Below are 24,134 nucleotides of genomic sequence, written 5' to 3'. Positions count from 1 at the left end.
ACAAATTTGTGGTTTGAAGAAAGTGACTTAGAGACTCTGAGCTGTAAAATCAAAGGACCTTGAACCATTTCAGAGAGGAAAAGCAACTGCCTGTTCGCGCGCATATTGTCTGCAGGGAAGCAAGAAAGCAAACTGAACCAACAAGCATCTTGCTGAACCTTCTTGGGGAGGAAATTAATTCTTCAGCAGCCCTGATTACTAATTATAAAAACACACAACGCAACTTACATTCTATCCAGGGAGCTTTCTTCACTGTCATATTTTACTGAGTATAAAAAATACACAAAGGAAAGGACTTCATGGATTCATTCTTGAATGACGTCCTTTAAATCTACTTTCACTCAAAACTGAATTCTCTCATCACGGTGTTTTCGAGAGGCAGCGAGGTGTGGCGCAACAGGAGCCGCCCTGGAGTCAGACACTGTCTCAGGAATACGCATCGGATGGCCGCTCTGTGCCACGCACCAGGGATACAGCAGTGAGTCATGAGTCGGAAATCCCTATCCCGACAGAGCTGCCATCCTGGCCCTGTGACGTCAGCTGTGTGAGCTTGGCCAAGTCACTCACTGTCTCTGAGCCTTAGCTCACTAGGGAGGGCCACAGGATTGCTGGGAAAGCTCTATGTCAGATTTTGCATGTGGAGTAGCAAGCCTAGGGCCTGGCACCTGAATGGCTTCTAAAGAGGGCAGTCAGGATTGTGGCCCTTGCAGCCAGAGGGGAAGAAGGGAGCTCAGGTGGATGCAGGGAATCCTCACATTACCCCCAGAGCCTCTGAAGAAGGTGCAGAATGAGCTGCGGCACCTGGGAATAAAGACCCGCCTCCTCAAAGAAAGCCCCACTCATGTTCCCTGCCTTTCCCCAGGTTTGCGACAGGGACAGGTACCGGGCTGGTGACACTTTGACCTGGGGCTTAGTCTGCCGGTCCATGTCCTCACACAGGGAGGCAGCTTTCCTGCCAGAAGTTCAGCCCCTGGGGCCCCCGCCCCATGGATGTTCTTCAAGGTCACAGACAGACCTCCCGCAGCCTCAGAGCCAGGCATCCCTGCTAGCCCAAAGGCACCTGGGACGTGGTCAGCACAGGCCCATCCCAGTCCACCGGAAGGCATTCACCCACACGTCCTGCCTGGCCAGCCACCATCCTGCCTCACGCCCTCGAGTTGCTCACCTCCACCCCACCCCGAGCCGGGTTCTCCTCTGCAGACTGAAGGGATCATCCCAATTGCCCTGCGTGCGCCGCCCGCCTCTGAGGCTCTACAAGGTTCTTCTCACAGGACGTCTGGCAGAGATTGGGAATTAGTCAAAACTCAGCTTTCCCTGATACTTTCACTTTCAGAGCTCAGTTTTCGTATCTGCAAAATTGGGGTTAATAATCCCTACTCTTCAATCAAGACTGTTGACCCAGTGGCGAGAACATGAATGCTGAGTCGGACGGACTTGAGTGTGAACACTGGCATCACCGTTTGCAAGACAAGTCACTTCCGCTCTCTGGAAGCCTGGGTTTCTTCGTCTATGAAACAGGCATATGGCATCTACCTCGAAGCACTGTAGAGGTGAGTGGGGCAGATCACGCATCATACCTGCACAGAGCAGAGGATCAGAGGAGATGCAGAGGAGAACTGGCAGCTCCCATTATTATTGTGGCTGTTATTTACTCTAAAATAAGTGCCTGATTAAAAGCTGACACCATCCCCAATCTCCACCACCGCGCTCACCGTCTCTGGGTCTCGGAGGCTGGGGTGCCTTCTGTCTGTAATCAGAGATGAGGCTTCTATGGCTGCAAGCTACATCCAGAGGTATCCCAGAGGCTGCCTCGAATTCCTTTTAGGCTGGACTGTCCATGGTCCAGGAAACACTTTCTACTGAAAGGTATGTCCTCAAACACACAATGCCCTACTCACCCTCTCCTTCTGGAATTCTAATTCTGGCTCATGCTTTGTAGCAGATATAAAGTCATCTTTCTTTGTGAGATTTGAATCTCAAATTTTCCTGTGATCTTACCCGAACCACCCTTTGTCCCACATGCAGCTGCGGAGCTCAGACTGTCCGTTCAGAAGAGCACAGGACACGGAAAGGGACTAGAATTCCCAAATCTCAGGGTTGGAGGGGATGAATGGCATTGAGCTGAAACTCCCTTCTGGTGCTTGAGCTTTCTCTGCTCCACCCTCTGCGGAGGGCTCCTTTGGACCTACCCTTAGTTACCTCCAGTGATGGAGAGCTCACTAAACACAGAGGTGATCGTCTCATCACCCACCTGGTTGCCAGTTAGCTGCCTGGCTTGCTTGAAAAAGATAACAGTGTCACTCCATGGCAACAAAAAGCTTCTCGTGGGTAAATTATCTGTAAAATTGTGGTTCCAAAGAATAACACTGTTTTCCTGTCCACCCCCCTCCCTGACTCTGAACTTTGTGGCCACTGAAAAGGAGATCGGACATTCTTCTCTAGAATGACAAGCCTCTGTTAATGTGTCTCTTCTAGGCACCCACTCACCAGACATTCCCGCAAGGAATCTACTTTAGGTGCCCACAGAGAATGCATTCCAGCTCTGAACAAAATTAGCTGGCTTCCAGGAGGAGGAGGAGAGGCATTCATGGGCATAGATAAATCATGTCCTTGGCCAAATACCCTCTTCTACTTTCCAACAGGGGACCCAGGGAAACTTCAGAACACAACTCAGGGGGGTAGCAGTTTCCTTGTGCAGCTTCAGAAACCCAGTTACAGAGAGGCAAAGGCCACCCAACAAATCAAGGGTGGAGGCATGCACCAAGCCCCAGGAATCCGAGACCTCCCGGCGCAGTAATTGATCCTTTAAGATAAATGTTTGTCTTGCTGACCAGAGAGATTTATTGTGGTCTTTTCACAGGGATTCCTGAGGCTCAAAATTATAAACAGGGAAACAGGGCCAGGTAATAAGTTGAGTGATTAATTGGTGGAGAACGCTTTCAAGGAGGGGAAAGATCAATGGGTTGAAGAAAAATCAAACATCTTTTAGGCAGTTTCCCCACTCTCTTACATTGTTTTAATTCCTCATGCTTGATCTCTTCATTAAGCATTTCTGAAGTGGGTTTTTATTTTGTTTCTTGGTTTTTGCTTTTTTTTTCAGTTATTTTTTTCTGGTAAGGCTGTTTGATTCTATCTCCTGCTTAGATTATTTCTTAGGTTACACTGAACTTAACCTTTGCCCAGTGAGGCAGAACAGGCTCTAGCTTATCTGAAGCAAACGGCACCAAGAAGCCGAGAAGTAATCAGAAACACAATCAGAATGGCTGAGATACAGCACGTTCCATGTCTTTCCGAGGAAAGGGGCACCGTGAGGGTGAGAGTCGAGGTCACGGGAGACGGGGGGCTGGGGGCGCCCTGGGGGAGTCCGAGGAGTGGGCCAGCTGGCAGCAGCAGGAGCTCCTGGGGGGCGGCCAAGTCCCAGCACTGCAGAGCAGCAAGGGCTTTGGGGTGAGACGCTGGTCACCTTCCCAGCTCCGCCCTGAGCCTGCTGTGGGCTTCAGCAAGCTGGGCAAGCTCTCTGAGTCCCGGCCTTCTCAGCCAGCTCTGGCTAATCCGGCTAGCTCCCTAGGGGTAAGGGCTGCGCCTGTCATAATCAGTGTTTGCTTAGTGCCCAGTGAGGAACAGGCACTCGATATGTTGTCTGCTAAACAGGTGAACGGAAAAGGGTCACTGTGAAGATTAAAAGAGAGATTGTAAATAAAAGGGCTTCCCAGGTGGCACTAGTGGAAAAGAACCTGTCAGCCAAGGCAGGAGATGTTAAGAGACACGGGTTTGATCCCTGGGTTGGGAAGATCCCCTGGAGGAGGGGATGGCAACCTGCTCCAGTACTCTTGCCTGGAAAATCCCACGGACAGAGGAGCCTGGCGGGCTACAGTCCATGGGGTCGCAGAGAGTCGGACACGACTGACGTGACTTGGCACGCGCGGCAGGCAGCTAAAAGCCTGGGAGAGTTCAGGTGCTCTTTAAACAGCAGCTCACACGTTGTCAGACTCCTGCCAGCCTCAGGGCCGGGCAAGGGTCTGCTGTTGCGTCGTAGAGCAGCGCCTCACTCATCCTCAGGTCGAGGGGACTGAGGTCCGATGTCTGTTCATTCACTTGACACACACAGGAGGTGCCTCTGAGCTGTTAGGCTCTGTGCTGGGGGTATATCAAGACAGATACAGTCTCTGTGCTGACGCAGCTCACATCCGAGGGGAAAGAGACAGTAAGCGAGTAGACAGGTGTATGGACGAGGATAACGACGTGCCAGCGCAGTGCTATGAGGGGAGGAGTGCGGGTGAGACAACAGGGAGGGAGGGTCTGACTGGCAGAGTGGTGGCTGGGCTGCACTGGCCAGAGCGATCCATGGAGGAGGCCTGAACAACCCGGAGGCCGGCAGGCTGGACTCGGAAGCCCGGGCGCTCCGGTCACTGCTGCGTCCTCGCTCTATTTTGTTTGTTCTCACGGGTCTCTTCCTGAGGGGAGGGGACATGACTCTTACTCTGATATAGCTTTAAACACACAGAAGAGTTCTGGAGCAGCGCAAGGGACTCCCGTCTTCTAATTCACCACAGGCTGCTACTGTTTTGCCCTCTCCTCTCTCTGCATATATAGCACACGTTACACACATATGCACACTCACTCATGCACACACTTTCTCTTCAGACCATTTGAGAGTAAATACTGCAATCATCCTGCCCCATTACCCTATATTTCTAAGATAAAAACATTCGCTTGCACAGCCACAATCCACATTTAAATTTTGTCAGTTGCTTCTTTTAAAACGACATCTATTTTTCCAGGTCCGGGATCTCATACTGCATGGGTTCCTGACGGGTCTTTAGTTTCCTTCAGTCTGGAACAGTTCCCTGGCCATCCTTTGTCGGTCTTGACCTTGGCATTTTGTAAGCATGCAGGCTGGTGACTCTGTGACCTGTTGCTTTATTTGGATTTCCTGATGCTTCCTGAGGAAAGAATGCCACGGGAGGGACACTGCACCCTCCTCGGTCCCTCGCAGCAGGAGGCGGGTGGTGCCGGGCTGTCCCAGGGTGGACGATGCTAAGATTGCCGGATGAAGGGGGTCGCTGCCAGGTTTCTCCACTAAAAAGTTATTATTGTCCACTTTGCAATTAATAAATCATGTGCGGGGAGGCACTTTTGGAAGAGAAACATCCTGTTCCTCAAATTTTCACCATCAGCTTTAGCATTTGTGGGCGGCTTTCTTGCTCCATCTTCCCTTCCATGCTTATCAGCTGGCATTCTACTACAAGGAGGAGCCCCTTCTCTTTCATATTATACAATCGTGTATTTCCTCCGTTGTACAGTCACTCAGCCCTACCTGACTCTGCGACCCCACGAACTGCAGCACGCCAAGCCTCCCTGTCCTTCACTAACTCTTGGCGTTTGTCAAACTCACGTCCACTGAGTCATGATGCCATCCAACCATCTCACCCTGTCATTTCCTGACAGTACAACGAATTCATCAGCTTTGATTTTATCCCCCAGGTTACAACCCACTACTGCCAGAAGCAGCCTTTCCTCCAAGCCTTCGGGTGTTCAGTTCAGAACTTGAGCTCTAGGTGCTGGGGGCTCCTGGTCCCAGGGAGTTACTGCTCTTTGGGTCTCCTGGGGCACGGAGCTAGACAGCTTCTCAAACGGGAACGTGCAGGAGGCGCTGGGATGCTAAGAGCAGCTTCTGGCTCAGCGGGTTGGGTTCACCAGCTGGTGTCAGATTTTGCTTTTCTGAACTGAACAAGCCTCCAAGGGATGCTGACGCTGCTGGCCCACAGGCCACCTCTCGAGCACTGGCACGTGGGACAATGGTTCTCAAGCTTTGGCAGGCACTGGGGCCTGGAGGCTTTGTTCAAATACATATTCCCAGGGTCTACTTTTAAAGTTTCCAATTCAGTAAGTTTAGGGTTGGGCTTCCCAGGTGATGCTGCTATTTCTGATTTAGAACCACTGAACCAGGACACTGCTGTTGGAACGGGTTATATTGGAATTCTTGCGGAACTTTTATTTTTTACACCCCAGAGATGATGATTTAATTGGTACAGAATGTGGCTTGGGCATTGAGAATGCTGTGAGTTTCATAAGGGTTCCTATTGCTCAGCACAAGTTGAGAAGATTATTCTAGAAAGAGGTAGGAGTAAATAAAAAGGCCTTTGAAAGGGAGTGAGCTTGCCATTTTCGAGGGCCAGCGAGGAGGCCAGTGAGGAGGCCAGAAGGAAATGAGATCAGAGAGGTGGGCCAGGGTGGGATGGGGAGGGGAGGAGACAGGTTGGGCGCGCAAGGTTACTCTGGTGAGATGGGCAGCCACGGGAGGCTTTAGGCAAGGATGCTGTGACCTGAATGCCTTGACCATGAGCCTCACCAGCCAGTCCCGAGGCAGCTCTCCCTATGCAGGTCCAGGGGCTTTCTGCCCAAGCACGTCTGGATGGCGGTGAGTTGAGGATGGAGCCCCACAGCCTTCTCCTGGTGCTCCCACACTTGAAGTCCTGCCTATGGACTTTGCTTAGAGCTAGTTTTTGAGGCTTTGAAATCCTGGGAAAGTAAGTTTAGGCACAGTAATAAATTATTATGTCAGGGGAGAAAAACGCTACAGATAGGGGATGTCTCTAATTGTTGAGAAAGATGTCCAGGACTGCTTCGCTTTAAGAAACGCAATGTGTGTGGCACAACGTGAGCATACCTAACACTGCTGAGCCGTGCACTTAGAAGGGGTTAAAGTCAGGAAACTTTACACTGGGTTTTTACAATTGAAAAAGAGATAACATCCACCACATGTGCGAAAGACAAGTCTACAAAGCTCTGAATTCTTCAATTTAATTTTTGTTTTTTGTTCTTCAGGCAAGCTATCATGGGTATTTCACTACCATTTGGAAAACGCTATTATACCATTAATAATAATAAAAAATTTAAGCCAAGGAGAAAAAGAAAAGCCTAAATGATGAATTGGGAAATGGATACAGTTGGGCATAACCGCTCATTTTAACAAAAGGATTCCTTAGGTAAGGGATTTTGCACCAGTGAACCTCTAGGGCGCTAAAACTAGGATTCACTTTGACACACAGCCTGGCGGAAACATGACCAGCTGGGAGAGAGAGGCTGACCAGAGGCCTTCCGTGATGTCACTTCCAACAGAGCGATAATAAGTTTGCGATTTCGCTTATCTGCTCCGTCCCCTCCAGGCCGGAGGGGACAATATGAGTGTGCTTGGATTGCACAGGATTCCTGGGACACCATCCACATTCTATTTTGATTCTGGCACTTGGTAACCTTTCTTCTAGGAAATAGAACAACCAAAAAAGCCACCCGTTGGTGATATTCAGTTGTCCTGAGGAAGCAAGGGCAGCAAGGCCACCCAGGGCAGACTGAGCAGAGGCAGGCATGGCCCCGGGTCATTTTAACAACACTCCGGGCCTGATGTTTGGTGGTGGCCTGCAACCAGCTCTGCCAACCTGCCATGGAGATGACCTGTCCTCTCCCTGTTATTTGAGCCCTAGGTTTTTCCTGGGCAAGAGCTGACAGTGACGTCATCACCTCGTGATGCTGTTGGGTGACCTTGTTCAAAGAGCTAGTTCCACTCGTTTCCCCTGGATCCTGAAGCTGTATGAGAAAAACACCGCCGCAAAGCAAGGAGGGAGGGGGGTCGAAACTGCACAGGGGAAGCCCCCTGCCCTTCATCTGACTTCCAAATCCGCATCGATTCACTTTTATCCAATCCACTTGCTAGCAGTCCTCAGCCTGGGAAAGTCTTAAAGGAAAAACCACGGCAGATATCAACGTGACGATTACTTTTTAAATACTGTTATAGTAGAGTCAGCCAGGTAGAAACTATGACCTCATAAAGAAGAGCTCTGATCCTTATTACAAGACAGAGGAGTGTTCACAAGTGGTCTTTTGTACTCTGGACGAATACAGAGGCCTGACAGTCAGGAGTCAGGGAGCACATGGCATGGAACCACTGGTTTAATTAGGAAAACAAGAGATACTCTGAACTCCACTGCACGCCGGCCCTGAGCCAGATCCTGCGCGAACGTCGCTGAAAGCTCAGCCTCCTGAGCGCAGCTACCACCCTCAGGTCAGGAAGGAGCAAACTGAGGCTCAGAGGCTGGGCCACTAAGCAGTCGTGCTGGCAAACAAACACAAGGCCTCTGGGCTCCAAATCTCTCCTCTTCGTGGAGCACACACTGCTGGCTTGCAAATGCCATCACCAGGAGTTTTTTCAAGAACTCCAAGCCGAGGCTCTGCTCATCAGTAACAGAATGACTGCAGGCCTTCCGGCAACACACAGAACTTAAGCTGAAAGGGCAGTGCACAGCTGAAGGCCCCGAGGCCGCGAGGTGAAAACATCCCCTCAACGGTGGCAGCCTCCTGACTCAAACCCCGACGAGGGCGCTCCACCGCCCGCCAACTACAGGCGCGCACAGGACAGTGCTGACCCGAGGCATCTTGTCTGGGATGTGGTCTCCCGGCGATGGGTCTCGTTTTAACTCAGCAGTATGTGGGCACGCAGGGTGTTTTACCCGACGACTTGCTCCCTGGGGCCTGAACAGCTCGCGATTGTTAGGCTGGAGCTCCACACGCTGTCCGGGTTTAAGGAAATAAATGACAGCCGTGGCTGGGCAACTCCAAAAGACGCTGGGCGCGAACCGAGGACCGCGGCGGCAGAAAGGCACGGAGCGCAGCGCCACCTGCTGCCGCCCGCGGAGGCGGCCGCGAGGCGAGCCCGGGGCCGGAAGCCGGGCGGAGCGCGAGCCCGGGTGCGGCCCTCCTCGGCCCTCCCTGCAGGCGAGGCGCTGAGGCTGGAAGCGGGACTCGGAGGCCCTTTCGCCGGAACTCGCCCGACGCGGACGCGAGAGCTGGTTGCAGACGCTGCTCCTCGCAGCCGAGCCCCGCCCAGGGGAGACCCCCGCCCTCTGAGGCGGGTGGGCGCTCTGCGGGGGCAGCGCCGGGGGCACAGCCCCGGGGCCTGCCTCACCCGCGGGTGTGAGATGCCCAGGGTGCCCCGGATCTCCGTGCAGTCACGCACTGGGGCCGCGCACGCGCCGGTTTTGCACGTTGGCCGCTCCCCTGCCCTCACCAGGCCGCGGCGGGAAAGCCGGGCTTACGGAGCACCGAAACCACGCTGAGCCAGGATGCGTGGGGAGCCACCGACAAACACGTGCTGAGCACCCGAGAAAGGGGAGAGGAAAGGAGGCAGGGAGGAAAGAGGGTCGGCGTGCGACCAGGAGGGGCCGTGCAGACTCCACGTCACTAACGCCAGGGCCCGTGTGCGGCCTCGCTCCTCCAGTCACTGGCCTCCCTGCAGACCCCTGACCGGGCGAAAACGGCTCCCGCCTCGGAGCTCGGAGCTCGGCGGGGCTCCCAGGGCCCTGGACTCACGCCCCTTGCTGCTGCTCAGAGGACAGCTCAGACCAGACCCGCTTCCGACACCATCGGCTCAGCCCCGCACCTCGCCCGCCGCGTCCTGCACAGCACCGGCGCTGGGCAGTTTGTGGTCAGTGCCCCACTGACAGAGCCTGGCACTGAGAGCTCGTTTGAGAATAAATTTTAATTGAGTTAAATTTTTTCACATTCATGGTCCTTCTGAAACCTATCTGGGGAGAAAAAAAGAGTGGGGATAGTTGGAATACAGTGAGTGAGTGACCTGAGAAAACTGAATGGGCCTCCCAGGACTGCCTCCCCTTCATGACATCCAAACCCAAGGTCCGCGATGTGTCAGTGACTTCTGGGATCTGTCTGGGCTTCTTACAGAAACGCTTCCCAGCCCTTACAGGCTGATGTTAGGCTGTGAGTAACTGGCCCAGCTGGTCTGTGGCACAGCTGGGATGTGAAGCGGGCTTATCTGATGTGGGGCCTCCCTGGCGGCTCAGCGGTAAAGAGTCTGCCCATCAGCGCAGGAGCCGTAGACTCACTCCCTGGGGTGGGAAGATCCCCTGGAGAAGGAAATGGCGACCCACTCCAGTATTCTTGCTTGGGAAATCCCATGGACAGAGGAGCCTGGTGGTCTACAGTCCATGGGGTCACAAAAGAATCGGACACGACTTGGGGGCTCAACAACAACAATCAATGTCAGAAGCTACAGTGAGGCCTGCTACTGCCACATCCAGGAGGCTTCTAGAAGCGGTCAAGAAAACAAGAATCTACATGTTCCAGGTACGAAAATTGGGCAATGGATCTAAAATGAATTTAAAACACTAGCGTGCTTTAATTTCTTGGTGTTAGTTTTCTGTGTAAATTGGTAACTAGTGAGGTATCTCTAGTCAAGGCTATGGTTTTTCCAGTGGTCATGTATGGATGCGAGAGTTGGACTGTGAAGAAAGCTGAGCGCCAAAAAATTGATGCTTTTCAACTGTGGTGCTGGAGAAGACTCTTGAGAGTCCCTTGGACTGCAAGGAGACCCAACCAGTCCATTCTAAAGATCAGCTCTGGGATTTCTTTGGAGGGAATGATGCTGAAGCTGCAACTCCAGTACTTTGGGCACCTCATGCAAAGAGTTGACTCATTGGAAAAGACTCTGATGCTGGGAGGGATTGGGGGCAGGAGGAGAAGGGGACGACAGAGGATGAGATGGCTGGATGGCATCACCGACTCGATGGACGTGAGTCTGAGTGAACTCTGGGAGTTGGTGATGGACAGGGAGGCCTGGCTTGCTGCGACTAATGGGGTCGCAAAGAGTCGGATATGACTGAGCGACTGAACTGAACTGAGTGAGGGATCTACTGTTGGCTGTCTACTAACTAGTGAGGTGTCTACTGTGGTGCTCAGGTATATGGTAATGGGACAAGATGGCTAGAAGGGCAAGTGTCCACTTGTGGGCAGGACATCACGAGTGTCTGGAAAGCAGTATGAAAGTTCACCTGTGAAAGAACCGTTTGCTCTGAATGGATAAAGAAGTAGAGATATATGCATGTATGTATATGATGCCCTGTTATTCAGCCCTGAGGAAAGAAGAAATTCTGCCATTTGCGACAACACAGACAGACCCTGAGGGCATTATCCTACGTGGAATAAGCCAAACACTGCATGCACCATATGTGAAACCTAAAAAAAAAAGAAAAGGTCAAACTCTTAGAAAAATGGTTTCTAGGTTTGGAGGATGGGGGAAACACAGACGGTAGAAAAGGAGTACCGACTTTCAGGTCTGAGTAAAACCTGACGACTGAGTGTAAACCGCGGTGGCTAAGCTGACCACACTGAAATCGGCTGAGAAAGTAGAAAGCTCTCACCACACACGCACACACAGATGGACAGGAGGTGATGGATGCATTCATAACCAGAAGGTGGGAATCCCCTCCCCACCCTGACATATACAAACGTCAAATCATTACAATGCCCACGAGAAATACCTCACAGTTGTATCAATTTCGCTTCAATAAGGTGGAAAAAAAAAGTACCATTTACTCTTTCCAACGGTAGGGTTGTCACTGGCTTTCTTACAGTTTAATTGCTCAGTCATTCAGCATTTCCTGGGGACATGCTCTTGGCCAGGCCCTGGGCCCAGGGGTTGAGACGATGGTACCTGCTAACAAGAAGCCACTCGTTGGGTGGGACTCGTTCTCACTCACATCGTGCAAATAACTCGCCTTCCTCAGAGCTCCAAGGCCCCCAGTACTTACTTTCAGCCCCATACACTCATGTTGCAGGCCCCCCAGCTCAGCCCCCGAAGACGACTCCAGCTACTATCATGCCCAGTCATGAAACACGCCTGAGCTCCATCCACACTGACTCCCCCCCCCCACCCCGCCCCCCAGGGTACTCAAGGGCCTCTTACTAGATTCCAGAGCAGTGACTTCAAATCATAACATCTCTGCTATGAAGTGTGTTCCAAAAACTTTGCCACTAATGATCCATTAATAGTCAAAGGGTTTATTTTTGTGTAAGTCAGGGGAGATGGCAAGTTATTCTTACCTAACAGGCACTCTGTCTCCAGCTCCCACCCACTTTCCCCTGGTTCCTTTGAGAGAAGTACCCCTCTCCTCACTCAGACCAGATTATCCCTAGGTGGATAATCTGACCCTTAGTTCCATGATGGGCATGTGGCTCAGGCCCAGCCCATCAGTGTGGTCACTCACTCAGTCGTGTCCAACTCCTTGGCACCCCACGGACTGTGGCCCGCCAGGCTCCTCCATCCACGGGACTTTCCAGGCAAGAACACTGGAGTGGGCTGCCACCTCCTTCTCCAGGGCATCTTCCCGACTTTGGGACCGAAGCCGCATCTCGTACCCTGGCGGGGAGATTCTCTGCCACGGAGTCCCCTGGGAGGCCGTCCAGGTTCCTCGCTTTCAGCGCTGCTGCCAGAAGAGCTGCATTCTGCCTCTCATCTCCTTGCTTCAGCCCTTGTTCCCTGTTGTTGAACACTTTAAAAACGACGTCTACTAATTGAGAAGGGTCCATTTCACATACACCATCTAACTTCTATAATTTTGTAACCTCTGGGGCACTTTGCCTGATGAAGGTCATATTTGTCATCCTTACATTCTCAGGGGCCTCAGGCTCTCTATCTGTGTAGCACCTGTAAACCTGAGAAGTCATTTCTAGAAACTCTGATGGCCCTTTGGTTTTCCCCTCAGGAATCTTAAGTTTGGTCCAGCTGCCCCGCTGGGTTTCCCCTCGGATCTCTGCGCTGAACGGTGGTAGTCCTCTGACTCCCTCTCACCGGCTGCAATGCCATAAAGGCCTCTACGTGCGGTGCACGCGTGCCGAGTCACTGCGGCCGGGTCCGACTCTGACCTTCTGGCCTGCAGCCCCCAGGCTCCCCTGCCCATGGCATTCTCTAAGCAGAATACCGGAGCGGGCCTCCACGCCCTCCTCCAGGGGATCTTCCCGACGCAGGGACTGAGCCCGTCTCCCGTGGCTCCTGCGCTGCAGGCGGACTCTTCGCCGCTGAGCGCCGGGGAAGCCCTCTACATATGCTTTCCCCTGCTCTTTGCAAAACACTTGTAACGGTGAGCTCACGTAATAGTTGAGCGAGCGATTCAGGGGCCATTGCTCTTCTGACCCTAACATCTATTGGGTTCTCCTCGCCACGAGGGCTAGGCAGGGACCAGCACGTGAGCCAGTCGAGAATGCAAGCACGGCAGCTGGCAAGCAGGTAGGCTGTAATCCTGGACCTGCTACTGGGCAGGGCCTACCCAAGAATGGAATCCACGAAGCTCACCAGAGCCGAGGGACACAAACGTCATTGAGCCTCCGGGGCCTGCCAGGGCGACTCCCGGAATTTTCAGTGACTTTCCATCCAGTGCAGGTGAGCATTGCTCACAGCTGGCAACCGCTCACCCAGTGGAACATTCCTCCCCTCTGCCTGCAGGCTGAAATGTAGGTCTGTATTGCAGGCATTCCTCGTTGATTGTCTTTCACTTTATTGCTCTTATTTTTTTTTTTAACAAATTGAATGTTTGCGCAACCCTGCATTAAGTTTCCTGGAGCGTTTTTTCCAACAGCATTTGCTCACTTCATGTCTGTGTCACATTTCGATAATTCCTGCACTGTTTCAAACTTTTCCACTGTTATGGTGATCTGTGATCAGTGATGCTCGCTTTACTGTGGGGTCTGGAACCAAACCTGCAATAGCTCTACAACGTGCCTGCATCTGTCACAGAAGGATGTGTGAACCAGCCTAGTTTGGGCAGATCTTTAAAAACCACTATTTAAAATGTATGAAAAGTGCCTATTTGCAGCTGATGCTTTTAGTCTTACTTGGAAAGCTCAAGTTACTCAGGTTTCAGCTGGGGCACGTGTCATCTCAATGCTGAGTATATAGCCGCACGTTTTGTCTGTCCATCCTTGTTCGTGGGAAACCACAAGTCGGGACCATAAGCCACCAACACAGGGATCCAACTATGTTATGGCATTTGCCTGAGAGGCTCCCCCTTGAGTGATGTGATACCACATCGCAGAAACTACCAGTCCCCAGCTCCGGTGACACCGGGCCGTCCAGCTGGCTGGAGCTCAGGGTGTCGTGCAGCCCTGGAAATCCAAGGCACGGCTCCGGGGCCCTCTGACTGCACCTTCAGAGGGCAGCACCCCTGGCGGCCTGGAGAAGCAGGCTGGAGGGGGGACTGTGGCAGGACGCTGCTTGAATGGCCCCTACTGTGGGTCGGGCCCCAGCTCCAACCCTCCAGGCAGGCAGCCTGAGCTCCGTAAGGGCTCACAAAACCCCCGTCTGGGGACACGCAGAGGATTATCCTGCAGGCACACTTTTTCTAACATTTACTTGGCTGTGCCAAGTCTTGGCTGAATACTCAGATGTTCGATCTTCGCTATGGCGTGCAGGATCTTTAGTTGTGGGATGTGGGACCTAGCTCCCTGATCAGGGATCGAACGCACACACCCTGTATTGAGATCGCAGAGTTCCAGCCACTGGACCACCAGGAAGTCCCTATCCCCTGTTATCTTAGCAGCCAGGACTAAGCAGACGTTTGTATAGAGCAGCTGGGTTTTATGTGCACACAATGGCAACTGGGTCAGATGGTAAGGTTCATGGTTTTTAGAAACATAGTTGTGTAGACAATAGTCCTCACACCCAAAAACAGTTCTATGTAACCTATCAATTCTAGGAGAAATATTCAAGAATTAAGCACAGATCTCGGATGCCACAGGGAGAGAATCGGCGTGGCCATCACAGCAGCCCGTGGTGGACATCAGGAGCCAGGGCTGCCCGCACGCTCCCCCGGGAACTGCCTGGGACCCACAGGCCAGAACTGAGAGCTCACGGAGCTTCAGCTCCTCGTAACATCCTGCAGAGCTGCCACACGGATGGCACAGCAGACGGGCACCAAGTGCCTCTGCCCGGTGCACTCTGACAGGAGATGGCGATTATCACGCGGACCAGCCACAGCGGCTCCGAAACAAGTGTTCTGTCCCGGAGGAGTGATCCCAAGGATCAACCACTGGCCACCATCAGAAACACGGTCCCACTTCTTCAACGGTGAAGAGGCTGCTGTAAGCAGGTCCGCTCTTGGAACTCCCTGAAGCCAGGACAAGTGTGCGGGTGGCAGAAGAGCTCCCTCCGGGCTCTGACGCCGATGAAGCCTCTGTTGGTTTGCCCACACTTGCTTTCCTCATCTCTGTTAACTTGTAGGAATAGGCATAATAAAGAAAATGAAACCACTTCATAAAATGTCTAACGAAAGCATCTTTCTTGCACATGGCTTAAAACACTGCCTGTTAGCACAGTGTGCTAGACAATGAAGCCCGACCTTAGGAAACCAGGCCAGACAGATGGAAGCGCACTGGGCTTCGCCGGCCCCTGCAGCGCTAGTGTTTCCGCTGAGACCCCATCACCAGCACCATGCCTGCCCAGCCAGGTGCTTCTTGCTTGGGCGCTGGCCCCTGCGTGCTCACGGCATCCCGTACACGTACGCCACCATCAGCACGGCTCTCCCTGCCTTGCAGTCACTGCGCCTCAACAAGTGCCTTCCCAGAAGGGTCCAGGGAGGGACGCAAACCCAAAGCTGCAGTTCCCAGGACTCAACTTCGTGCTGCAAACACAGCAGACGCAAGACAAGTGGGCAAGGGGATGGAAGACGTGCTTATTTCAAAGAATTCACAAGACAGGAGACCATGTTAAAAACCAAGAAAGGAAACGACACATTTAATTTAAAGGAAGAAACCCAGAAATTGTCCAAATAAAACAGTGGAGCAAATCAATTCCTGAAAAAGCTCTGTATCGCGGCGATCACATTTATTGGAAGGGTTGGAGAAAAATAAAAATGCCGTTTAGCTGAAGAATTTGTGAGTTATCTACAAATCAACTTATTTCAGGAGTGGAAGAATTCTTGGTTATTTCTTAGCATCAAGATGCACATCGGTCTCTCTTTCGAACATCTTCCACATTCAAAGAGGCAATCACACAGTACAGCCCATCTTCCACACGCGATGAATTCTCGTTTCAGCCAACTCTCAACGGCGGGGCAACCAGCACAACGCCATCTCCCCGTACAAAGAGCATCGGAATATTCCGTTTTGTTGACTGGAAGAGGGAAAAAAACAAAACACAGAACCCACTTGTACAAATTTGTAGTAGTAGTATTCATTTTTGGAGATAGAAATTTGAAAAGAAAATCCCAGATTCATCATAACACAAACAAATGGCTTTAAAACCCTGGTCACTTACCTTTGTGACACAAGGAACCATCTCCTGAGTGTTTCTTTTCCTGGAACACAGCCAGGGGAGGGGCTGCAGCCATCCACGCAGCCGTTCCCCCCTCTTCCCGGCACACGGCTAGACATTCCTCACACTCCCTGCCAACCACGTGGCGCCACGGACGGGGTTCTAACCAACGAGAAGTGAGCAGGAGTGACGGCTGACCCTAAGCCTCCCACAAAGGCCCCTCTGGGGTCTCCCCTACCACATGGACTCAGACTACAGAGAACCCTGGGGACGGCAGAGCCAGTAAGCCGGGATCCCTGACTGAGCATGAGAGCTGGTGCACTGAGCTGAAACCTCGCTAGAGACTGTCGCGTGGGCACCAATAAAGCCCTCCCATCTGCTTCACTGTGGCACTAATCCACTCACGTATGGCTATCTTCTGTGTGAGCCAGGGGACGAGCCTTAGGCAGTAAGGAAACAGACAAGGAAGGTCTGAAATCGTCTCATGCCTCAGTAAAACTGTTGCCTGAAGTGAAGTGAAGCCAAGTCGCTCAGTCGTGTCCGACTCTGCGACCCCATGGACTGTAGCCTACTACGCTCCTCTGTCCATGGGATTTTCCAGGCAAGAGTACTGGAGTGGGTTGCTATTTCCTTCTCCAGAGGATCTTCACGACCCAGGGATCGAACCCAGGTCTCCCGCACTGCAGGCAGATGCTTTACCGTCTGAGTCACCAGGGAGGTCCCAAAACTGTTGCCTAGAAAGTGGCTGAAGAGCAGCATGAAGACGGCCCAAACCTAGGTTCTGGGGAAAAGGTTCGAAAAAGCCAAACATCGGTAGTGTTGCTGTCAACCTGATGCGCTGGGCAGGGCAGTGTAAGGAAGAGATGAGCTTAGGCGATAACTAACAGGTTTTCAAGCAGCGATGATAAGGAACAGCATTCATAAGGTCAGAAAGCGAACTGTTTTTAGACTCCAAACTGTGGACAAAAACAAGAAAAACAGCTCTGAGGCACAAAGCAGCCCTGTCAACGTTCTCAGTTAAACAAACTCAGCCCTGAGGGGAAGAGGAGATTAAGGGTGTGGCCTTCCCATTCAAGTTCACATTAGCAAGTGACCCAGGGTAGCCAACATTACTTTGTACAAGAGGAACCATGTTAGAGGTGGGTAACTAAAGAAACAAAGGCATATGCAAGTTTCATCTAGAGAAGGATTTTGAGGTTACTGGCCCAAAGAACTAGTTGGAAGTAAACAGACGGGAAACACAAGAAGTCATAAGTTTTAAAGAAATGGCTCTCACAAAGGATCCAGTGACTGGCTAACAGAAGCCTTTGACAAACTGAATCTCCCAGCATACGCGAGTGTTTCTGCCAACACTCTGCAGCTCCCATGTCTAACAATAAAAACACAGGTGACCAATGAAGAGTTCCATACAAAGAAAGAAGAAGGTTTTTTTAGTATAAGTGTGTCCCAAATATGGCACAGGTCATACCTGACCTAAGCAAGGTTTCTTTTACTATTCACACCTCCCAGGGGATCTGTCACAGAAGGACCAGTGACTGCTCGGGATCCTTCCCTTTTCTGAAAGGGAGCGTTTACGGCCGTGGATATCCTGTCCCTGGCTCTGCTACAGTGCAGGCGGGAGGGACGGCGACAATCCATCCTTCTTCGCTTACAGGAATCTGTACAACTGACCACGGGTAGCTCTGACAGAGAACTGTTTCTGTGCCAGGCAGAAAGTACTGGTAATAGCTAGGTTTCCAGAACGTTTTTTTAACATGTAAAAACTATGTTTTATGAGCTTGTTAGGTACTGGAACATAAAAAGAGAACCCTGAACAGTAAATTCAAATAATACCTATAAATTTAGTATGTTACATTGAGTATACCTGTCAGCCATGAATGTATCTAACTCTTTGTATATCTCAGCGTTCTCAATTTTTACTACGCATAAGATCACCTGTTTAACAGCTTTTAAGGCTGTTTTCTGGCTCCATGCCCAGAGATCCTCACTCCATAGGCCAGGGTGGAGCCTGTGAACCTGCATTTCTAACAAGCTCTGGGTCTGCCCATATTTCAAAACCCTTGAGGAAATTAATCCTCCCAACAACCATCAAAGTGAGCTTAGCAGTGGAACCTTCCCAACTGTAGTCTCCAGATGAGACCCCAAACCCTGTGCAGCCTCGTGAGAGACCCTAACACAGAAGACCCAGCTGAGTTTGGACACCTGACCCCCAGAAACTGTGAGCTGGTAAGTGGGTGTGCTTTTAAGACACTAAGGTTTGGGCTGACTTGTTAAAATTCTGAGATAAAGGGTCCAGATAACTAAGAAAGTCATGACCAGAAACAAGGAATTGAGAATGACCTCATTTTGAAGAACACCAGGAGTCTAGTTTTAGATGTACTGAGTTTGAGATAACATCCAAAGTGGGTATTTATGCAGTAAGAATATTAGAAAAGAGTGATGCTCAGAAAAGACACAGATTTATCCACAATCATAATGGCCAGCAACCATCACCTGCCGCCAGCTTTGCAAGCACCAAATCCAGTGCACTGGCATTTTACTGAGGAGATCCTTGAGGCTTAGGAAATTTCTAGAATTTGCCCAAGGTTACAAAACTAATCAGCAGCAGCCAGGATGTGAACAAACATCTGTTCACCCAGAGCTCAAGCCTTTATGCTGCACTGTCATTAGAGACTGATGGCTTGTAACTAACAGTGACTACCAATTAACACGCGAGAGGGAAAAATGCATAGTAGAACAAAGACAAATCCACGTTCAGAAGGAAAAAGAAAACTAGCCAAGGAGTCAAGAGTGCCTGAAAAGAGGAGAGCCGGGATAAAGCAGAAGCACAAAAACCAACAAAGGCTAACATCAGAACACTTACTATGTGCCTGTCACCGTCTGAGGGCTAGTCATGGAATCTCTCAATGAATCCTCAACGGTAGTATTAAATGAGTCGGTACTACCATCCCTATTTTACAGGCACAGAAACTCAGTCACAGACAAGTTGGGTAACTGATAAAATTAGAGAGCTGGCAAGCAACAGTCAAGACATGAATCCAGGCGACAGGCGGCCCTGTGGCCTGAGCCTCCACAGCAAAGCACTCTGCCAGAGGAGGGTCAGAGACTGGCTTCTCAGTCCTTAAAAGACTGAAGAATAAAGTGCGCCGATATACGGAAGACCTGCATGATTCAGTGAGCTAGTATTTCCCAAATGACCAGAGTCTGATGTAACAAAATCGTGCATGTATACAACGTCCACTCCAAGCGCGAGGCACCAACGACCTCACACTCACCAAGAGTACAGAGAGCTCACCAATGCAGTTTCAGAGTCCGCACTACAGCTGATCTTTGAGAAACCACTGCTTGTTCAGTTTGGAGGCAGCATCACAGGCCAGTATCCACAAAAATACTCTCTCAATTCCAGTTAACCTATCTGTGTGATGTTCAACCATAACGTAGCACAACAGATTAAATGCAGAAGTGAAGATGTAATTAATGTTGTCTATTAAGTCAAGCATTTGCAAAACATAAAACAAAGACACTCCTCACTAAATGTTTTGTTTCAGAAAATACAGTTAGTATTCGTGTTACGTATGTCAACGTGCAATAGATTTATTGTTTTTAATGAGTTAATATTTTTTAAATTTCTCAGTTTTAGTTTCCAACAAGTACTGATAGATAAATTCACATCAAACAAAACATTGTCCTGTATTACCGTTACACACAGCACACAGCGGCCTCTTACACAGCCATATCTCAATGTATCCTGGCAAGCTAAACAGAGGTGACCAGTATTCCTGCCCACCAGTGAGGAAGTTACATCTGCAAAGGTACTTCCTGCCCAACATATCCCAGGTAGGAAGTGGCCAAACCAACACTGGAAACCCAGGTCTGTCCAACTCCAAAGCCTTTGCTTTTAATTGTTACATTCTATTGAGCCCCATGCATAGGTATCAAAACATCAAAGGCTTTCCATAAATAAGTATTAAGTTGCTGTATTCTGAGAATTGACATTTTGAAAGTGCTGACTAGAACTGCATGACTTACTTTATATATTTCTTCATATGTTTCTTCATCAATTTCTATAGTTGTCACAGTTTCTTCCACATCTCCCAATATCATATTTAAATGTTGATCATAAGCCTGAAGTGGGAAGGTGGGGGACCAAGAAATTTAATAAGCAAATTAGGAAAAAATAAACAGGGCGTACAATATGCAAATGGCTCAATTACAAGTAACATATAACATCAATACTTACACCACAAAATTCACATGCAAATAAAAAATAACCCTGCTGTACTAATACACTGTTTCTTTGCAGATCATCTCCCATGATTACTTAATTGATGTAACACAAATATAAAACTCTTTATGGTCAAAGATGAACTGACTCAAAATAATCTGAAGTTACATATAGTGAAGGAGGCACTCCCTAGTGGCTCAGACGGTAAAGTGTCTGCAATGCCGAGACTGGGGTTCGATCCCTGGGCTGGGAAGATCCCCCGGAGAAGGAAATGGCAGCCCACTCCAGTATTCTTGCCTCGAAAATCCCACGGACCGCGGAGCCTGGTCAGTTACCGTCCATGGGGTCGCAAAGAGTCGGACACGACTGAGCGACTTCACTTCACTTCATAGGAAAGGAAAACAAATTCTTTAACTGCTAAGATGACAGCACTAGCTTCCTGAAGGCACAAGACACTGTCACTCAAACCTCCCTGTCCCAGACGAAACACCACAAAGCAGACTCGAGTAGAGCAGCACCCTGCACACTGTACAGCCTTGCCAGAATTAACTGCTCAGCACAGCCAGCAAACAGTGCGACTCAGATACTCAGCGATGTCCTCAATCTAACCTCCAAAGCTCATGCATTTGACCGAATGGGGAACCTCCAGAGCCAGGGGCAGAGGGTCTTGTTTAGAACCCACCTGAGTTACTTCTAGTCAAGAGTTAAATGATTCACCAGCTCACATCAAAATAAAAGCAGCCAATTAGCAACACAGGGAAATGCCAGGCAAAGCACACAAACAAGAGCAAGGATCCCCAGACGGTTGCGGGGGTGGAGGGGTCATTCAGCGCAGAGGGAAGTGAGTCCACACAGAGAACTGAAGAGGCCTCCAAGAGTTAAGGCAACGTGTCTGTCCGGGAGGGCCTGTCTATGTGCCACTGGCCCAGGTAAAAAAGCTCAGTTCTATTTTTCTCTGCAAAGTTGCCACTATTCCATGTCCTGGGGCTCATCTTCCTTTCTGCAATTTAAGATTTAGGTCTCCACCTTCTTTCCAAGCACAGGAGGTTCTTTGCCTTTAGGTTTCACATTAGGTAGAATCATGGTCCTGAAGAAACTGGCAGTCAGGCGGCTTAGGCTTCTAGTCTGGCCCTGCTTTCCACTGGCTCTGTCACCTTAATCAAGCAACTTTACCTTTCTGAGCGTGAGCTTCTTCAAGTGCAAAATGGGGATAATGAGTATCTGCACTCACAGAGTTGTTATAGAGATAAACGAGATATTACAGGCAAAGCACTTAGAGTAACAGCACCTGGTTTAGTGCTGGGTAAAAACTGCTGCTGCTGCTGCTGCTGCTAAGTCGCTTCAGTCGTGTCCGACTCTGTGATCCCAGAGACGGCAGCCCACCAGGCTCCCCCGTCCCTGGGATAAAAACTAGCTATGTTTAATCACTTAGGGTAGAATGGCAATAATGAAAAGAACACACTCAGCAAAGAAATAAGTTACCAAGAAGAGACAAAACCTTTAATATACTCTCTTTATGAATAAATGGAACCACCTCAAAGGACCAATCCTATAGAAATATTTATATTTGCAGATATAAACAAAGGTCTACGTATAAAAATGCTTATTGCAGCATTACTTTCAGCAGCAAGAAATGGAAGACGATTTTGGTATCATTGCTGCTGCTGCTAAGTCACTTCAGTTGTGTCCGACTCCGTGCGACCCCACAGATGGCAGCCCAGCAGGCTCCCGCGTCCCTGGGATTCTCCAGGCAAGAACACTGGAGTGGGGTGCCATTGCCTTCTCCGTTGGTATCACTACTACCACGTAAAGCATTCTGCAAAGTCATTAAAAAATAATCATAAAGAGGCTTTAACATGTACTCATGACCAATAACTTCCAGGAAAGATTAAGTGGAAAAGAACGGTTCTCCCAAAAGGTATAGAAAGGTGTCATTTATTTTTTAGAAGTAGTGTATACAGTGCAAATATGTGCACACAGACACACATCCATGTAGGTAAATATAGAGAAAAGACCTGAAAGACTACAGACCCAACAGAAGGAACGGCTACCGGTAGAGGCAACAGCGTCCTACTGCTACTCTACGTATGTCTGTGCTATCTACAATTTTTCACAACTAATCACAAGTTTATATATATATATACGTCAATAGTTTAACAAACACTTTAATGAGAATGGAGAACAGGCAAATGTTATTCACAAAAAAACAGAAAGGAAAAAATAAATGAAAGTGTTCTTTAATAAATACACCATTTCCATTAAGAGGAAAAAAATGTGAAAAATATGAATAAAATACCATTGCATTTGGCCTTTAGAAATATGGGTGACTTTCCACCCGCTTCTGGTCAACAGTCAACACTCTCTTCCAGAGCAGACGGTTTCCACCTTTCAGAGAAGGAGGGAGAGGGAAACAACCTCAAGGAGATAGCTACTCACGTGTAACCGGCCTCGAAGTTCTCTGTCGTTTCTCATCTTCACGTAGATGCGCTCGTCCAGGCTGAGCCGGATGAGATCCAAGGGCTCTTCCACAGTGTTGGTGGTTTGTTGCTGATGAAAGAAACAAGCTGAGTGATGCTACAGGACTGGGGTGAAGGAACGGAGCCCCCCGCGCCGCGTGGCAGCGGGCGAGCCGCGCAACCCTCTGTTGCCTCAGCCTCCTAGTCTGTAAAACGTGGGCACCAACGGTGCCTGCCTAACACTGCTGTCGTGAGGCTTAAGGGACAGTATATGAAGGTGCAGAACAGCACCTGACACTAAGTGCTGGATAAACGGGGGCTGAAATGTATGAAGACAGAGAGGACAAAATAATCATGACTCTGTTCCCTCAAAATCCCCAGTGTCTGACCCCATTTCAGGGTGGAAGGAGTCACTCTCTCAGGGACTTCTCCTTTAATTCAAGTATCATTTAGTAGCCTGAAGACCATACACTTAATGACTTCCACATACGAGAGAATGCTAAGTAGAGATCAATGTTTGAAGGCGGATTATGAATTCAGTGCAGGGCAGGCTGAGTTTAGGGAGCCATTTGGCCAGTAAGATGAATATATCAGTATTTAGCATCCAGTATAGAATAACCGGTGAAAGCGCTGCCTGTGACTCTGGGAGTGTGGGCTCAACTCGTGATTCTGACACTTATAAACTGGGATTAAAAATCGTGCCATCTCTAATTCTCAGTTTCCCTGTTTACAAATGACTGGTAAAGAATCCGCTTGGCAATTCAGGAGATGCGGATTCGATCCCGGGGTCGGGAAGGATCCCTCGGAGGAGGAAATGGAAACCCACTCCAGTATTCCTGCCTGAGAAACCCCATGGACAAGAGCCTGGCGGCCTGCAGTCCACGGGTCGCAGGAGTCGGACACGACTTACCACCATTCTCCCTTCATGATTATTGCGAGGAATAAAAAAGGGCTCGTGTATTAAACTTGATGTATTTTAAACAGTATCTGGCAAACAGAAATATACTCAAGAGAAAGGAAGTGACGAGAGTGAGGAATAATTAGTTTTCAGCGGGTTTCGAACAGTAAAAGATGTCAAGGCCTGGCGTAATATTCGGAGGGGCGCGGTTAGCCAAAAGGCAGATTTGAGGCCGTGAAGACCCAGAAAGAGGCGGCACAACTGGCCACCTTCCTGTGAGACTGGAAAAAGCAACCCTGGCAGGCACAGCCGGGCAGAACCAGGCCCGGGAATAAGTAAGCTGCTTCGGAGCTGGCGCTTCCGAAGACACTCACCGGGTCCACGTCGTCCGCCATCTTTCAAACCCTTCGCTCTTTCCCGCCTCTCGCGAGAACACGAGAACCCCACCCCCGCCTC

General features: G+C 50.0%; 1 protein-coding gene across 3 annotated transcripts; it reads right to left on the bottom strand.

The window, feature by feature from the left end:
* Positions 1–15,560: 15,560 nt before the first annotated feature.
* Positions 15,561–24,117, bottom strand: LSM3 (LSM3 homolog, U6 small nuclear RNA and mRNA degradation associated). Of its 3 annotated transcripts, XR_008199413.1 has the most exons (6): positions 24,053–24,117; positions 22,761–22,871; positions 20,129–20,224; positions 16,799–17,055; positions 16,103–16,261; positions 15,561–15,958 (listed from the first exon to the last, which is right to left on the bottom strand). XR_008199413.1 is itself a non-coding variant. In XM_052641363.1 (4 exons), the coding sequence occupies exons 1-4, from the start codon at positions 24,071–24,073 to the stop codon at positions 15,878–15,880; spliced, it is 309 nt and encodes a 102-aa protein (XP_052497323.1). In that variant the 5' UTR covers positions 24,074–24,117; the 3' UTR covers positions 15,561–15,877. The 3 variants fall into 3 exon arrangements, 1 of the variants encoding a protein (XP_052497323.1); XR_008199412.1 differs by lacking the exon at positions 16,799–17,055; XM_052641363.1 differs by lacking the exons at positions 16,103–16,261; positions 16,799–17,055.
* Positions 24,118–24,134: the final 17 nt, after the last annotated feature.

The sequence above is a fragment of the Budorcas taxicolor genome, chromosome 1 (assembly GCF_023091745.1).
Source record: "Budorcas taxicolor isolate Tak-1 chromosome 1, Takin1.1, whole genome shotgun sequence".
NCBI lineage: Eukaryota > Metazoa > Chordata > Mammalia > Artiodactyla > Bovidae > Budorcas > Budorcas taxicolor.
Note: the sequence above shows the minus strand (reverse complement) of the source record. Positions and strands in the feature narration are given on the sequence as shown.